The sequence below is a fragment of the Capra hircus genome, chromosome 15 (genome assembly GCF_001704415.2).
Source record: "Capra hircus breed San Clemente chromosome 15, ASM170441v1, whole genome shotgun sequence".
In the NCBI taxonomy this organism is placed as follows: Eukaryota; Metazoa; Chordata; class Mammalia; order Artiodactyla; family Bovidae; genus Capra; species Capra hircus.
In genome coordinates this window covers 26,446,399-26,464,149 of record NC_030822.1, presented here as the reverse complement: position 1 = coordinate 26,464,149, position 17,751 = coordinate 26,446,399, and the positions used below count along the sequence as shown (strand labels likewise).

At 56.0% G+C, this 17,751-nt stretch overlaps 2 protein-coding genes across 2 annotated transcripts in view; both read left to right on the top strand.

The window, feature by feature from the left end:
• CAPN5 (calpain 5) overlaps positions 1-17,751 on the top strand; it is a 56,525-nt gene that overhangs the window by 13,923 nt on the left and 24,851 nt on the right. The window contains exons 2-3 of the mRNA XM_018059308.1: positions 2,166-2,391; positions 10,024-10,155. Coding sequence (XP_017914797.1) covers positions 2,227-2,391; positions 10,024-10,155 — 297 coding nt within the window. The 5' untranslated portion in view covers positions 2,166-2,226. The remainder of the gene's footprint in view (positions 1-2,165; positions 2,392-10,023; positions 10,156-17,751) is intronic.
• On the top strand, positions 16,791-17,418 carry OMP (olfactory marker protein). Its single transcript, XM_018059309.1, has one exon. The coding sequence runs from the start codon at positions 16,876-16,878 to the stop codon at positions 17,365-17,367; it is 492 nt and encodes a 163-aa protein (XP_017914798.1). The 5' UTR covers positions 16,791-16,875; the 3' UTR covers positions 17,368-17,418.

Below are 17,751 nucleotides of genomic sequence, written 5' to 3'. Positions count from 1 at the left end.
TTGGGGAGTGGGGTGTATGGTGCTGCCCTGAGCAGGCTGCCTGGTAAGTAGGCTCCGGGGGCCGTGGAGCTGCCAGATGGGGTCTGAGCTACATGGGCAGAGATGGGGTTGTCCGTCTAGGCACCTGGCTGTCTCAGCATCTGTCAGGGCACTTGCTGCTGCTCCCTCCCCTCCTGGAGCCCTTTCCTGGCCACGTCGGTCCAGTCTGTGTCTCCTGCGTTTGGTCAGCACACGGCTGCAAGGTTAGGGTGCTGGAGTGCGGGCGCTGAAGGGAGGATGCTCGTGGTGCAGTGCCCTCTGTGTTGAGGCCGCACGTGGACTCAAGCCCAGACTCTGCTGTGGGATTTGGCCCTCATAAGAAATGGACCCGCTGGTCCTCATTTAGGGGGGCCTAGGTGAAGGGTCTAAGCTGAACACAGGGATATCAGGGTCATTAGCCAGAGGGGGTGAGCATGGTGTAGCCCTTAGGGAACCCCCTGAGGGGGCTTCCCTGGTGGCTCAGACAGTAAAGAATCTGCCTGCAATGCAGGAGACCCAAGTCCAATCCCTGGGTCGGGAAGATCCCTTGGAGGGAGGGCATGGCAACCCTCTAGTCTGGAGAATTCCTTGGACAGAGGAGACTGGCAGGCTACAGTCCACGGTGTTGCAAAGAGTCAGACACGACTGACGACTTAACACTTTCTTTGAGAGGGAGGGGAGGTCAGAGAGGGAGATGGCTCAGGACCAGTGCTAGACACCCTCGAATTCCAGGAAAGGAGACTGACTCTTCAGATGTGTGAGGTGCTACAGGGTCTGGGAGGCTGTGTGGGAGAGTCTGGCTTTGGAATTGGAAGGTCACAAGGTGAGATTGAGGGTCGTCAGGGGAGGTAAAGTCACCAGGATTAAGGAGAGTGCTCCCTGCGGGACTGGAAACCTTGATTCCAGAAGTGCGATTAAGAAGGCAGAGAGCCCTGGAGGGAGGAGGCTAGTGACTGATTGACGGCTGGCGGGGTCTCTAGGGCCGAGGGTTTTCCACACAGGACAGAGATGATCTCGTGACTCTGGGGGCTTCCCTGTGGCTCAGACGTGTTAAGTAGTTAGAACAGGGAAAAGGAGTCCAGAATAGTGGTGGCTAAAAGAGAAAAGCCCGCGAAAATAGAACAAAGGAAGATTGGACCTCAGGTAGAACAAACAACACTCCTGGCTAACCCAGTTTACATAGGGCAGGCCCGGGGGCGGGGAAAAAACAAAGAAAAAGAGGAGCCAAAGGGCTGGGACTCTGCCCCGCCCCCCCAACCCCTGCAAGCTGGGGCGCTCTTCTCTTCCGTCTTTGGGTCGACATGCCCTCACGCCTCCAGGATGCATTTTCCTGTTATTATGTAAATAAAATAGAGCTGTAACGTGGAGCTGTAACACTGATTTGTCTAAGAGCTATAACACGGTCCGTTTGAGACCTGAGAGCTATGACACGGCCTGTCCAAGACCCGAGAGCTGTGACATGCCAAGGGCTTTAATGTCCGTCACCCCAGATCTTTGTAGTGATGAGACAGAACCGAGGCTCGCCCGACAGACGTAAAGAATCTGCCTGTCAATACAGGAGACCCGTGTTCGATCCCTGGGTCAGGAAGACCTCCTGGAGAAGGAAATGGTAACCTGCTCCGGTATTCTTACCTGGAGGACTGCATGGACAGAGGACCCTGGCAGGCGACATACAGTTCATGGGGTCGCAGAGCCACATACAACTGAGCGACTAACAACACTTTCTGAGGGTGTGCCACCAGCCAGGGCGCTGCTGGATCACCGCTAGTCTGACTCTGCCCGGGGGGTCTAGAAAGGCTGGTGGAACAAAGAAAGGGAGGACATCGGTTCGTCCAGGCAGCCCTGATCGCCATTGTGTTTACACCCTGTTGGCCTGTGGGCCTGGCTTCACCACTGAGCATCACAAATAAGGAAATTCAGGCTGTGGAGTCAGGCCAGTCATTGCTCTTCCTGCTTTGCTTCTAGCAGCTGTGTGACCTCGGGCAGGTCTCTTCCCCTCTCTGAGCCTCAACTGTGGCCCGCACAATGGGGATGAAGATGCCCACTTTCTAGGGTGGAGGGGAGGGAGTACTCGGGGACCACCTCCTTCAGGGGCCTGTGGGCCTTGAGTTCTCAGAAAGTGATGATCTGATCTTCTGTCCTTCCAGGTGCTCGGAAGCTGCCCTCTGCTGCCTCGTCTCAGCCTCGCCTCCTGGGGCAGCATTCACCATGTTCTCCTGCGTGAAGCCCTATGAGGACCAGAACTACTCGGCCCTGAAACGGGCCTGTCTGCGTAGGAAGGTGCTCTTTGAGGACCCCAACTTCCCCGCCACCGACGACTCGCTCTACTATAAGGGCAGCCCAGGGCCCACTGTTAGGTGGAAGCGGCCCAAGGTCAGTGTCTGGTCTGAACTGGAGCTGAGACAGGCAGTCCTAGACCCACCTAGTCTGCAAGGGACAGTGGATGGCTGGGAGGGGTCACTCCGAGGCCCCAGGTGACAGAGAAAGTAGAGGGGCTGATGCAGGGCCTTCCTGCTGTCAGATTGCATCTGGATAGGGAGCCAGGAGTTGTTCCGTTGCTCAGTCATGTCCAACTCTTTGCAACCCCATGGACTGCAGCATGCCAGGCTGCCCTGTCCTTCACTATCTCCTAGTTTGCTCAAATTCATGTCCATTGAGTCAGTGATGCCATCCAACCATCTTATCCTCTGTCGCCCTCCTCTCCTCCTGCCTTCAAGTTTTCCCAGCATCAGGATCTTTTTCAATGAGTTGACTCTTTGCATCAGGTGGCCAAAGTATTAGAGCTTCGGCTTCAGCATTAGTCCTTCTAATGAATATTCAGGGTTGATTTCCTTTAGTATTGATTGATTTGGTCTCCTTGCTGTCCAAAGGACTCTCAAGAGTCTTCTCCAGCACTACAGTTTGAAAGCATTGATTCTTTGGTGCTCAGCCTTCTTTATGGTCTGACTCTCACATCCGGGCACGACTACTGGAAAAAGCATCGCTTTGACTATAAGGACTTTTGTCAGTAAAGTGATGGCTCTGCTTTTTAGTACGCTATCTAGGTTTGTCACAGCTTTCCTTCCAAGGAGCAAATGTCTTTTAATTTAAGGGAGACAGGAGAATGGCCCTCAATTCTGTAGCCACCACTGCCCAGCCAGGACCTCACCCCCTCCCTGGAACTCAGCTTCCTTATGAGGGAGGTGGGGCCCTCTGTTCTGCCACCCAGGGTTGTTTTGGGGATAAAAATGAGGTGATGTGAATGTGACGTTTTTCTAGTACAATTAGAGTGACATTCAAGTAGAAGAAATTTACTTTGCTGATTATTGTCAGTGATTTTTGTAGTGATTTTGAAATAGTTACTTGCTGTACATGGAAAGGATTTTATTATGATGGTTAATTAGTAATAATAGTAGTAGTAAAAAATAAAAGCACTGCATAGACTTGTTGTGAGCGTTTAAAGAGATGATGCATGAAAGTCTGGCAGAGGGCCTGGCACCCATAAGACAGCTGTCATCATTACTGTTGGAATCGGTGAATTATGGAGCATCTGGCTGGCAGCTCTCTCTGTCTTGGCCTGGGTCGCTGAGGCTGGAATGTGTTGAACAGAAGTATCTGGCCTCATGGCGTGATCTCATCCTCTTTAACCATGATTCCTGAGTGTGAGAGGGAGTGCCCCAGGGGCCTGGGTGACAACCGAGAGGCTGCTGAAGGCCACTGCCCCAGGTCCCCTCTCTGTGCTGCACCACAAGCATCCTCCCTCCAGTGCCCGCAGCCATGCTGGTGACACAGAGTTGTTCACACCAGAGGGACTCAGTGTTGGAGACACTGGATGGACCTGGGTGCCTGGAGCCAGGGAGACCTCCCTGTCCGGTACTCAGAGGTACTCACAGGAGGCATCGCAGAGCTGAAGGGTGAGAGGGTATGGTGTGAGAAAGACCTGAGCTTGAAAGTCCTCAGGCTTATTTGGGAGTAAGGGGAGAGGAGGTCTGGGGCCCTGGGCTTGATGGAGCTGAGCCAGGCCAGCTGTGCTCTGAGGCAGCAGGAATCACAGGCCAAATTCTCAGCAGCGTTTTCACAGCAGATTTGCACTTTACGAAGTTCCCTCCAGCCCCCTGGACGTTTGGGGAAAGTGAAGTTTAGTTTTTAATGTTCCTCTCATAGGCTAGGCTCTCAAGTCCCTTCCAAGGCAGAAAATCCTGTTTTCTTGGACTAGGATACTTACGAGGTAGGGAAGCTGAGTCCAAGAAGGGTGGGCACCTGCCTCGATCACTCAGGGAGCTGGGAGCAGAGCCAGCCGGGGACCCAGCAGTCCTGCTTCCCCTGGCCCACCTGCCCAGTTCCAGAGAGAGCCTCCCTAGTGCCCCAGGGACTTCCACACCATGAGCTGCACTGCCTTGAAGTTCTCTGAGCTCCCAGCCGCCTCCTGGCTGGCCTGAGACTCCTGTCCTTGGAGCACTCCCAACCCCCATGCCTCCTCCCTCCTCTTTGGTGGGTGGGTGGGAAGGAGGCCGGCCTCACAAGGCCTTTGTGAGGCTTTCGGTGGAGGGGAGACACTGGAGCCCTCTGCCCTCCTCTGACCCCACTCCCTTGCGGCCCGCCTGCTGGCCCTCTCCTGCCCTCTGGCCATCACCCAGGCATTTTAGATCCTGTGGCTCTGGAAGGAAGCTGCTGAGGCACGGCCGGGATGGTTGGGCTTGATACAGTGAGAAGAGGAAACGCCAGGCTGCCTGGGCTCAGCAGCCTCTTGCTGTGTGACCCTGGTGGAGTCGCCTTCTCTGGGCTCTCTGCCTGCCAGTTCGGGAGTCCTGCCTTGCACACTCTCCTGCACTGCCCTCCTCACCGGGCGTGGTGCCCAGTCCTCCACAGACATGCAAAGCGGAGGAACAGAGCTGCCCTGCCTGTCGAGGGCTGAATGTGGAGGCGGGTGACAGGCAGCGTGTGGCAGTTGGTATGGAGAAGGAGGTGACAGAGTGGGGGCCAGGGGCAGTTGTGGGGGGTCAGTTCTGATTTGGAAGGCACCTCAGGGCCAGGCACTGCTGAGTGGTGTGCAATGAGGGGGTGAGACAGTGTGGACCCGGGTGTGAGGGATGGGCGTGTGTACGCAGCCCTGCTCCACGCACAGGATGAAGGACATGGGGTTGGAGCAGCCGGAAGCCATGCCCTTGTCCCGGGTGGGTGTGGCGGGGCCAGCCCGGTGGGGTGACCATTAACTCGCAGCTGTTTGGCCCTGGGCCAGTGAGATGGAACTTTGGCCCAAAGCTGCCACATTTCTGTGCAGTTCCACTTCCTGGGTCCTGTGACCTGACTGTTTACAAATAGAGCAAAAACCCAACTTTCTGGAAGGCCCGGGGGAAGCTGTTTTCACTCCTGTCACACCCCCAGCTCCTTCTCTTGATGTGAGTCTGGTATCCTTAGTCTGGTATTGTGGCCTGTCTGCTCTTGGGGGATCTCCTCAGTCAGCCGCCCTGCCTGCCAGCCTCCCTCCTCTTTCCCCCGAAATGGAATGAGGAAGCTGGCCGTGGAGCCAGATGGCCTCAGCCCTACACTCCAGGAGGTGTGACCTTGAACGAGTCACTTTCCTCCGGGGGCCTCAGCTTCCTGCTCTGTGAATGGGGAGGAGTTCTTCCTTCCCCTGGTGTCTGGAGGTTGAGAGTCTTGAGGTACTTGCGCTATTAGACACACCAGAGGCAGATGACAAACGGTCCTGCTCGGAAGCCCCACCTCCTGTGGGCTCTCTGGTCCGATTCATTCCCACCTGAGGCACCTGCCTCGGCCCACACCTCCTCCCAGCTCCAGTGTTCCTTGGTTCTTTACCATTCAATAAACATTTGCTGGGCGCCTCCTTCAGGGACCTAACCGGGGAGATAAGAGGAGATAAGAGACTGGAGCAGAAGGCCTGTGACTCGGGGAAACCCAAGGGGATGGGTAGATGGAGGGGGGTTTCCTCTTTTCTCAGGCCCGAGGCCTTAGTACGGCCGCTTCTCCACCCTGTGGGGTAGACCCCGCCATGTCCCCCATACTCTGCCGTCCCCAGTCTCTGGGGATAAGAGATAAGGACCCCAATCTCAGGTCCTTTGGAATCAAGAAAGGGACAGCTCCGGGTCCCACAAACAGACGTCAGTTTTGGAACCTCCCAGATTCTCGCGTGGTGGCCTGGTGGTCTCCAGCCCTGTGTCTGGGGCTCAGACTCACACCAGCACCTGGAGGAGACCCTGCTCCCCGGCTGCACTGAGCAGTAGGCTCCTTTATGACGTGAGATGAGCACTTTGTGCTGAGTCCAGCCACCGGGGCCTCTGCCCTGCCCGGGAACGACCCCTCCGGGGCGCTTGTGGGGTGGCCTTTGAGGGGGGGATTGCTGGGGAGGCAGGTCTGTGGCAGAGGCAACAGGGCACCAGCTGTAACCTCTGCCCTGCTTTCCATCCCAGGCAGAGGTCCCACTTTCTTCCTGGGCCTCAGTTTCCCCGGTTGTCTAATTGATTCCGATTATGATCTTAGATTCCGAGAGGGAGGTGACCGGGGTGAAGGTGGATGGACGATGAGAAAGGGTGAGGGCAGAGGGGCCGAGGGTGCCCCGCACCTGCTGACTAGCTGCTCCCCTCTTTCTACACCAGGCCTGGAAACCTGGAGTCCAGGTTCAGGGAGGAGGTGGTTATGGGCTGTGACATGTAGCCTGTGGAGGTGGTCTAATAGGCTGGGAGGGACCAAGAGGTGAGAGGTGGCCACAGGAGCAGAGGGCCGGGCCTCACAGAGAGGTCCACTGACCACAGAGGAGCGGTCATCCCAGCCCTAGGGGTGGCCTGGCCCAGAACCTGCCAAGCCCTCCCCTGACACTGGCGGTGGGCAGAGCCAGGCCTGGACCCGGCCCTGGAGCTCGCAGGCTGGTGGGGAGACTCCCAAGGTGAACCTCAGTGTAGGCAGCGATGGGAGGGAGCACAGGGGGCTGATGTTGTCAGAAGTGGCATCTGTCTCCAGGCTGTGGCTAGATCCTGTCTTGGGGGGGGAATTAGGAGTTTCCATTCCTTTCCCCTCTGGAGCCTCCGTGCCCTCAGTCCCCTCCATGCTTGCTCTGCCGGCGTCACCACCTCCAGGCAGTCTCCTCTGATCTCTCCCCGTGTTCCTGCTGTCACTGCTGGGCTCATGTGGAGGGTTACCCTCAGACTTCTCCTCCAGGGCCCTGCCTGTGGGCTGGGGATTTTCTTACTGGCTCTGCTCCGTGCCTAGCTGATGGCCCAGGACAGGTCGGAGGACAGACGTGGGTCTTGAGAAGTCAGGCCCCATAGTGACACGGGTGAGGGTCTGTGCTGCCCCTGACCCCTTGGGCTTATTGCCATATAGCAAGGCCCCCACGCTGGGCCGAGGACAGGTGCAGGGAGATGGGGAAGGGACAGTGGCTTTGTCACTCACAAGCCCTGGTCCAGATGGAGGCTCCGGAGCTAACTGTCTGGACTGGAATCCCAGTTCACCTCTTTCTCCATGGCCTTTCAAGATGACTTAATCTCTCTGTGCCTTGGTTTCCTCATCTGTAAATTGGAGATACCTATCTCACAGGATTGTTCTGCACAGCTAGGCACACAATTGGTGCCCAGTCATTGCAGGCTGTTTCTGATTGTTCCGTTCAGGGTGTCCCACGGTGGCCCCAGGTGCCTCCAACCTCTAGTGGTTTCTCTGTCTTAAGCTGGCAGACCCACGCCTCTCCTGGTAACAGGAACACACCCTAGACCACCTCCTCCTCTCTGCTCCCTCCCGGACTGGAGGGTTTGCCCCCAGTCTGTGCTCCCTCATAGGGCAGGGCTGAGACTGGAGCCAGGACTCCTCACCCCGCAAGCTCAGTCTCTCCCAGGGGCCAGAGCCCTGTTCTGGGGCGGGAGGGCCAGGCAGGGATGGCTGGGCCTGCCCACAGGCTGCCTTGGCAGCGCGGCTTAGTGAGGAGGAGAGCTCCGTCCCAAGGGCTGGGCTCTGTCTCATCGGTCCACTTGACCCGTGACCCTGCACGTCACCACCCGCTGCCTGACCTTGGCATCCTCGTCTGTGGAACAGGTGGTCCAGTCTCTGGGCAGGGCCCAGCAGGGGGAGGGGTGCCTTGGAGATCACTTCCTGGGATGCCAGGCAGCAGCTGTCTCTTCCCATGGTGGAGGTATGACTGGGTCCTCCAGGTATGAAGCCTCCCTCCACACTTGTCCTGCTGACCCCGGGAGGCAGATGCTGAGTCATGGCTTCCTCTGGCTGGGCCTGGGAGATAAGATAAGGAGGGCTTCTGGAGAGCTCACTGTGTTTCCAGCCTCAATGGGTTTCCATGACCTGGGGCAGTGTTACGCAGATCTGTTGCACCCCGCAGTCCATGGTCTGTACTCTGGGGGAGCTGCCTTGCAGCTTGGCCCTGGGTCACCCTGAAATCCCATCTGGAGTGCTCGTGCCCTCAGTCCGGCCCTGCCAAACTCTTGATTTTCCCAGGCAGAGGTGGCAGCAGGAGTCCTGAACACCTTAGAAGAGCTGATAGCTCTTTGCCCCGTGTTCCCCTGCCTCAGCCCACTCCAGTATTCTTGCCTGGAGAATTTCATGGACAGAGGTGCATGGTGGGTCCATGGGGTCACAAAGAGTTGGATGAGTGACGAACACTTTCACTTTCCCCCTGCCTCTGTGACCTGTGGAGTCCTTACAAAGCCCTGCAAGCGTAATAGTCTGCCTCCTTTGCACAGGGCAGGAAGCGGGAGGCTCAGAGAGGTTAAGCCACTGGCCCAAAGTTGCACAGCAGGAATTTGAAGTCTGTCTTCCTGACTCTGCTACCCTCTGCTGGCTGCTTGCGGTAGGACCTCAGTAGCTTTGTGGACACTGAACTGGTTTAGGAGCAGCCGCTGAAGTGGAAGCAGGCTTGTGCTGTGTGGCTGTAACATGTTGTTCAACCTCTCTGGGCCTCAGTTTCCTCATCTGTAAAATGAGCACAGTGCCCACCTCTCAGGACCATGCATGGTGAGGATAGATCACGGTGCCAGCAGGAAGGAAGGCATGCCCCAGTGTTTACCTCCCTACCCCCTATTGTCGCCCCTCCCCTCCCCCCCTTGGAGAGTGAGTGTAGAGTGAAGAAGCTGATGGGTGAGGAGGACGGGTCTGGGGAGGCCCTCTGGGGGTATCTGCTTAGTTCTGCTTGGCATTGGCTTGCTGTGTGCCCTTGAAAGTCACTGCCTCTCTCTGAATCTCCATTCCTTATCCATAAAATGGAATAGCAAGGCCACATTTGTAGGAGATATCTAGAAGAGTCAAATTCATAGAGTCAGAAAGTACATTGGTAGATGCCCCAGGGGCCAGGTGGGGTGATGGGGAGGGAGGGTGGGGAGTTAAGTGTTTAATGAGGCTAGAATTTCAGTTTAGGAAGGTGAAAATTCTGGGAGATGGATGATAGTGAAAGTTGCCCAGCAGTGTGAATGTACTTAATGCCTCTGAACCATACAGTTAAATATTGTTAAAATGCTGTTTTATATTATGTGACTTTTATCACAATAAAAAAAAGAAAACATAAAAAAGAAATAAAATGAAAACAAAACCAGGGCTGCACTGCTTGGATGGGGTGAAGGTCAGGTGAGACAGTCTGAGGATGCACCCAGATGGGGTCTGGCACGGCCGTCTGTCTCCCCGCTTCTCCCCGCCCTTTGCACTCATCATGTGTCATTTTGGTATGTTTCTGCCCCGTACCTTGCCCCACCTGGTGATCATGGGCCCCTGAAAGCTGGCAGGGATGGGCCCACAGGGCTGCTGGTGCTGGCGGATGATGGACACTGAGTCCTTGCTGGTCAGGGAAGACCACAGCGGGCAGGAGGAAGGTGATGGCCCTGGTCCAGCCCCCCGAAGTCCTTCCACAGCATTTGCTCATCATCCAGACTCTGGCAGAGGAACAGAGCCAGGGGACGGGAGAAGGGCTTTCAGAGCAGCCCTAGGGGAAGCTGGGTTTGGAGAGACTTGCCCAGTTGTCCAGGGCAGGCAGCTGATCTCCCACTCAGACAGTGAGGTCTCCTCGTGGCTTCTCCGCAGGACATCTGCGAGGACCCCCGCCTCTTTGTGGACGGCATCAGCTCCCACGACCTGCACCAGGGCCAGGTGGGCAACTGCTGGTTTGTGGCGGCCTGCTCATCCCTCGCTTCCCGTGAGTCACTGTGGCAAAAGGTGAGGCCTGGGTAGGGTGGGGGTGCTGGGGAGACTTAATCAGCCTGGCGCCCTCACCACCAGATGGGGGAGGTGGGGCCTGAATGAGTAGGTGAGACTTGATGACAGCTTGGGCAGGGGTGGGGTGATGCTGGGGCTCCCCAGTATTGGCTGAACCTCAGAATTGCCTTCCCCTCCCCTGCCACTCAGGGGTGGGTGCTGGGAATCTATAGCTCCCAATTCTGACACATTCCCTTGTGACTCTTGGGGGGCCCATGGTGTCCCTGGAGCCACTTGGTACAATAGGCACCTGTGAAATGTGGAAGCTGCCTAAATCGTGCCGTGTGGAGCCACCACTACCTGGGGCTCAGGAGACCCTGTCAGGATCTGCTGTGTACCTTGGCCAGTCCTTGTCCTTCTTGGGGCCTCACTCTTCTCACTTGTTCAGCGGGAGTGATCAGCAGACCATCCCTTGTTGTGATTCATGGATCCAAGCAGCCAGTGTTCTGGACCAGGTCTGATGATCGGGTTTTCTGGTGCAAAGAATGGGCTCGAGGTCCCGACACTTCGCCCTCTTGTGGATGCATTTGGTGGTGCAGCTCTTAAATCCAACAGCGTTCCTTCCTGGGGAGGTGGGGAGGCTGGGAGGGAAGCTGGAGTTGTGATTGCTAAACAATCATTGATGGGGACTGCCTCCTGGGTTCCCACCCCAGCAAATACAAGTCATTGCCCCTTTCTCATTCCTATCCTTCCTGCTTTTTCTGTAGAGCAGGGCTTAAGAGCACCGGGCACCTGAGTCTTCTGGGCTCAGGTGGGAGTCCCAGCCTCGCCATTTCTTAGCTTTATAATTAGCCTCAGGTTACTCATCCAAAAAGCTAGGGTATCAGAGTAGCTCACTCTCAGACAGCTGTAAGGGTAGAAGGAGGCACTGCCCTTAAAGGGCCTTGCACAGTGCGGTGCTGGGGGAGTGGCGCCTGCGGGAGCCAGTGCTGTGATAATTCAGATTCCCATCCTGGGTGCAAGCAGGGTGCAAGGAGCAGGTGAGTTTGTTCTTGTCGCAAATCGTCCCTCAGCCTCTAGAGGGCGCCGTGCCCTCGCCCCAGGCTGGGACTGTCGTAGGTGACCTCTTGTCACGTCTTCTGAACAGGGGTGTGACCTCTCACAGCCACCCTGAGCGGGCATGCCTGGGACCTGGCCCCAGTGGTCCTGTGGGATATGGGGAGCTTTTTGCCCTAGGGCCCTCAGCAGAGGCCACTGCTGAACCCGTTGACGTGGATGGTCAAGGGGCATCCGAGCTGGGAGGGCCTCCAAGAGCCTCATGGCCCAGAGAGGGTGGGGGCCCGGTGCTGTTCTCTGGGGGGAGAGTTGCCCTCCCCCTCCCCCTCCAGGCTCCAGCCCCCTGCTCTGAACCCAGAGCAAGGTGTGCAGCCTCCAAGCCAAGGAGGGCTCAGTCTGGGGCTGGTAGTGGCACTTGGGAACCTGTGGGGCTGGCCCCACGCCTCCCCTCTGCCCTGTAATTGCCTGTTTATCTTCGATCTCCCCTCTTGAGGTGAGCTCCCCAGGGGCAGAGCTGGTCTAACTTATATCTTCTCTCTGAGCCCAGCAGGAGCCTGGCACGGAGAGAGCTCAAGAAAGTTTTGAGAACCCAGCCCTTCCCCAAACTGTTGGACCTCATGACTGGCAAGCAGCCCCACAGCGGGCCTTGCTGTCTCAGGCTTCCTGGGGGCTTTCAGTGGGGCCAGAGCCTGGCCTTCTGTGTCCTTCCTAGGGAATGGGCTGTCTGGTTATTTGTAGAGAGAAGCCCCAGCTCGCTATGGGCCTGCCCTGGGCCTGGCCGCTGGTGAAGCTCCCCACCTAGTAAGCGGAAAAGGGGGCCCTTGACCTGCAGACAAGAGGCCTGTCACAGATGCTGTGTGACCGCGGGCAGGCCTGTGTTTAGCTCTGGGCAGCAGGTTCTTCCTGCAGGGTGTTTCAGGGCACCCACCTGACTGGTCTGGAGGCTTCGAGGGTGAAATCTCCAGGAGCTTGGGTCCCTGGGAGGTTGGGGCAGGGCGGGCTGCGCTGGACTAATTGCGCTCTGCCTTCTGGTGCTGCTGTGGTGAGAGCCCCTGGGCCCTGGCAGGAGGCATGAGGCCCCGGGGAGCTCATTACTGTTTGCCTCCCGTCCTGTCCCTGCTGACTGGGCCCTGTCTGTTGTCACCCCGCACTTGCTGGGCCTGTTGCCCTGCAGGGCCTCCCCTGACCCGCCCTGTTTTCTTCATGGAATGGGGCGGGGTGCACCCTTGCTCCCTCTCCTGCCTCACACTCTGGGGGTGCTGAGCCTCAGACATGGGCACATCATGCCCTTGACACACGTGCCCCCTTCTCCAGGGAGCCACCCCTTTACCTCGAGTATTGGACAGAGCCTAGGGCCAGCAGGCGCAGGAGTTGAACTGGCCAAACCTGGGTGTGATTCTGGTTGGGTTTCTTGCGAGTTGTGTGACCTGGGGCAGGTCACATTCCTGTGCATGACTTCTGTGTAAAGCTGATCTTTCCCGTCCCCCGGGTGGGGGCGGGGTTAGAGGAACTCATGGGCTGGGAGTGGGGGTAAGCCCATGGCATTTAGCGGCAGCCTGTGTGCATTAAATGCCCACCCCGTCCGGTGCCCCTCCTCTGGGCTCCCACCTGTTTCCCTGTTCTGCTGGACACTTCTTGACAGCAGCACCCCCCACCCCATGGGATCCTCAGTGGGGGCATTATTGCCTCCACAACATGACTGTGTGTTCCCTGAGGGCAAGGCAGTGGACTTCAGGTGACCGGGTTTTGTGGACCAGAAGTCAGGATGTGAGAGTGGGGTGGGGCATTTGCCATTAGCCTGGCCTGGCCCACGCCAGGTGAGTTCACCTGCCCAGGAGCCTGGCTTGGGCGCGGGGGCAGGTTTGATCCCTTCGCTGAGCCACAGGGTGCCCGGGAGGGGTCAGCTGCCCCCCTGGCTGGAGTAAAGCAGGAGGAGAAACTCAGTGGGTGCCTGGGTGTCTGAGAGTGAGTGGTGGGAGCTGGGCATCTTGGGCCAGGGCCTGGGGGAGGCATCTGGGGGCAGGGCCGAGCAGTCTTTTGTGCTGTGCAATGGCACCCCACTCCAGTACTCTTGCCTGGAAAATCCCATGGATGGAGGAGCCTGGTGGTCTGCAGTCCATGGGGTCGCTAAGAGTCAGACATGACTGAGCGACTTCCCTTTCACTTTTTACTTTCATGCATTGGAGAAGGAAATGGCAACCCACTCCAGTGTTCTTGCCTGGAGAATCCCAGGGACGGGGGAGCCTGGTGGGCTGTTGTCTATGAGGTCGCACAGAGTCGGACACGACTGAAGCGACTTAGCAGCAAGTCACTTCAGCTGTGTCCGACTCTGTGCGACCCCATGGACTGTAGCCCGACAGGCTCATCTGTCCATGGGATTCTCCAGGCAAGGACACTGGAGTGGGTTGCCATGCCCTCTTCCAGGGGATCTTCCTAACCCAGAGATGGAACCTGCATCTCTTACGGCTCCTGCATTGGCAGGCAGGTTCTTTACCACTAGTGCCACCTGGGAAGCCCGAGCAGTCTTTTGGTTCCATTTAAAAATGTTTCCCCTCCCACACCTGCACTGCTATCTGAGCAATCCCTGCCCTTTAGAATCTGGCAGTTCATTCACCACGTGGAAATTGAATTCCAGCTCTGCCTGTGCCATTGTGGGTACCAGGGACAGGTAACGGTTTGCCAGCAAATTTGGAAAATTCAGCATTGACCACAGAACTGAAAGAAGTCAGTTTTCACTCCAGTCCCAAAGAAGGGCAATGCCAAAGAATGTTCAAACTACCGCAGAGTTGCATTCATTTCACATGCTAGCAAAGTAATGCTCAAAATTCTCCAAGCTAGGTCTCAACAGTATGTGGGCCGAGAACTTCCAGATGTTCAGGTTGGATTTATAAAAGGGAGAAGAACCAGAGATCAAATTGCTAACAGGCATTGGATCATAGAAAAAGCAAGAGAATTCCAGAAAAACATCTGTTTATGCTTCATTGACTATGCTAAAGCTTTTGACTGTGTGGATCACAACAAACTGTGGAAACTTCTTCAAGAGATGGGAGTACCAGACCACCTTACCTGACTCCTGAGAAATCTGTATGCAGGTCAAGAAGCAACAGTTGGAACCGGACATGGAACAATGGACTGGTTCAAAATTGGGAAAAGAATACGACAAAGCTGTATATTGTCACCCTGCTTATTTAACATCTATGCAGAGTACTTCATGAGAAATGCCAGGCTGGATGAAGCACAAGCTGGAATCAAGATTGCTGAGACAAATATCAACAGTCTTAGATATGCAGATGACACTATTGTTATGGCAGAAAGCAAAGAAGAACTAAAGAGCCTCTTGACGAAAGTGAAAGAGGAGTGAAAAAAATGGTTTAAAAACTCAGCGTTCAAAAAACGAAGATCTAGTCTCATCAGTTTATGGCAAACAGATGGGGAAACAATGGAAACAGTGAGAGATTTTATTTTCATGGGCTCCAAAATCACTGCAAATGGTCACTGCAAATTTCATGCAGATTTCACGACTGCAGCCGTGAAATTCAAAGACACTTGCTCCTTGGAAGAAAAGCTATGACCAACCTAGACAGCATATTAAAAAGCAGAGACATTACTTTGCCAGCAAAGATCCATCTAGTCAAAGCTATGGTTTCTCCAGTAGTCATGAGAGAGTTGGACCATAAAAAAGGCTGAGCGCCAAAGAATTGATACTTTTGAACTGTGGTGTTGGAGAACACTGTTGAGAGTCCCTTGGACTTAAAGAGATCAACCCAGTCAATCCTAAAGGAAATCAATCCTGAATATTCATTGGAGGGACTGATGCTGAGGCTGAAGGTCCAATACTTTGGCCACCTGATGTGAAGAACTGATTCTTTAGAAAAGACCCTGATGCTGGGAAAGATTGAAGGCGGGAGAAGGGGATGACAGAGGATGAGATGGTTGGATGGCATCACTGACTCAATGGACATGAGTTTGAGCAAGCTGCAGGAGATGGTGAGGGACAAGCAGGCCTGGCATGCTGCAGTCCATGGTGTCAAAAAGAGCTGGACATGACTGAGTGGCTAAACAACAAAATGCTTGTGGTCCACTAGGGGCCTCCCTGGTGGCTCAGTGGTGAAGAATCTGCCTGTGATTCAGGAGACCCAGGCTCGATCCCTGGGTCGGGAAGGTCCCCTGGAAGAGGGCATGGCAACCCAGTCCAGTATTCTTGCTTGGAGAATCCCATGGACAGAGGAGCCTGGTGGGCTAGTCTCTGGGGTCACAGTGAGTCAGACACGACTATAGCAACTGAACACACACATGGTCCACTAGACCCTAGATTGTTTTCGGTTATTGTACTTTGGCCTGTGCTTCTGTCCTCTCTCTGTGTGTGTGGCATGTCATGGCAGCTTCCCTTTTCCATCACCCCACCCCCAGCTACACTCATATACTCTATTTCTTTCCTTTGCCCACATATAATAGTGGAGCTCCTGGTTCTCCTTCAAGTACTGAGTATATAAACATTTCTCAGATTCTTCCACGGCCTTAAGTCTCCTGGGGGAAACTTGAGGCTTGATACAGGTGTAATAAGTGGTGGGATTTTAGTAGAGGAGATTCCTGGGCATGTGGCTGCCATGCGGTACAGGGCTGAGGCAGGGCCAGCAGGCAGGAATCATCTGGGTTAGTGATTCTCCCATCCAAGTACTAACCAGGCCCGACTCTGCTTAGCTTCTAAGATCAGATGAGATCAGGTGCATTCAGGGTGGTATGGCTGTAGACTGGGTCAGTGATTCTCAGAACACAGTTCCTGGACTAGCAGCATCAGCATCACCTGGGATGAAATGCAGATTCTCAGGCCTCATGAGAGATAGGTTAAATCTGAAACTCTGGGGTGGGGCCCAGCAAACTGTGTTTTAAGTCCTGCAGGTGACTGTGATGTTCCCTAGACTTTGAGAACATGGATTTAGGTGAGAGATGGTGCCTGGGCTGGGGAGGAGAGCTTTCAGGGTAACCGACAGGCCTTGGCAATGGGTATGGAGGGGTAAAGGTGAGGCCGTGTTGAGGAGGGCTCCGAGATTTGGCTTAGTGAAGTGAAAAGTGTGAAAGTGTTAGTCACTCAATCATGTCTACTCTTTGTGATCCCACGGGCTGTAGCCCATCAGGCTCCTCCGTCCATGGAATTCTAAAGGCAAGGATACTGGAATGGGTTGTCAAATCTCAAATTGGTGGGCCCCTCTGGTACTTGTTCCCTACCCCCTAACTCCTGCCAGGGGTTCTTCAGCCTCTCCCCACTGTGAGCACTTGCCCCCCACCTCTGGTCCTCTTAATGCCTGTAAGCAATGCTCCCTCTTCACAACAAGTCAGCTCCCGGCCCATCCATGGTAGCCAGGGCGGTTGCCACAGCAATTGACATCAGCAGTTGGTCCCCAAGGAGCCTGCTGCTGTCCTGCCTGCCTGCAGCGCCTCCCTTACCACTTCTGCGATGAGCAGAGGAGATGGCATTGGGGATCCCGCCCTCCTAGGCACCCCGTTTTGAAGACTGGGTGGGGCAGGGACAAGCCAGTGGTAAAGGGGGCGGGGCAAGGGGAGGGTCAGTAGGGAGGTGGGGCCCCTCTTCGGTGGCCTCTTGCCTCCGTGGTGAGCCCCAAGTCCACTCGGCTGCCAGACGGTGGAGGCGGCAGCAGCAGCAGCAGCAGCAGCAGCAAGTGGGCCATGGCGGAGGACGAGCCGAAGCCTTCGCAGCTCAGCATGCCCTTAGTCCTGGACCGGGACCTGACCAAGCAGATGCGGCTGCGCGTGGAGAGCCTGAAACAGCGCGGGCAGAAGCGCCAGGATGGCGAGAAGCTGCTGCGGCCGGCCGAGTCCGTGTACCGCATTGACTTCATCCAGCAGCACAGGCTGCAGTTTGAGCGCTGGGATGTCGTGCTGGACCAGCCGGGCAAGGTCACCATCACGGGCACCTCCCAGAACTGGACGCCCGACCTCACCAACCTCATGACGCGGCAGCTGCTCGACCCCGCGGCCATCTTCTGGCGCAAGGAGGACTCGGAAGCCATGGACTGGAATGAGGCCGACGCCCTGGAGTTCGGGGAGCGCCTGTCCGACCTGGCCAAGATCCGCAAGGTCATGTACTTCCTCATCACCTTCAGCGAGGGCCTCGAGCCCACCAACCTCAAGGCTTCCGTGGTCTTTAACCAGCTCTGATGGCAGCTGCTGGTTGCCACCCCCTCCCCTTGCCCACTTGCCTGCCCCCTTCCCCCCTCCCCCACCCCAGCCGTGTTTGGGGACATTATCTTCTAGCTGCTGGCCTGTACTTGGCTTGGAGGGACCCGAGCCTGCGTCCTTCCTCCTCTCCTTTCCCTGGTGCTGACGCTCCCCGCTCACGGGAGGAAGATGCAAACTCCTTGTAGTCTAGAAGCTGAGCCGGCTCCCCCTGCTTCTGCCCTAGACCGTGGTGGCCTGGTCGGGGCCAGTGTGGGAAGACGAGAGGCCATGGGACATTGCCTTCTCTCTGCTCCATCGCTGGGAGAGACTGAGAGAGAGACCAAGATACAGACAGCAACAAGCAGAGAGAGACTCATCTAAAGA

Bases quoted from the DNA above. Each gene is read 5' to 3' on its own strand.
- OMP (XM_018059309.1), top strand. From the start codon at position 16,876: ATGGCGGAGGACGAGCCGAAGCCTTCGCAGCTCAGCATGCCCTTAGTC.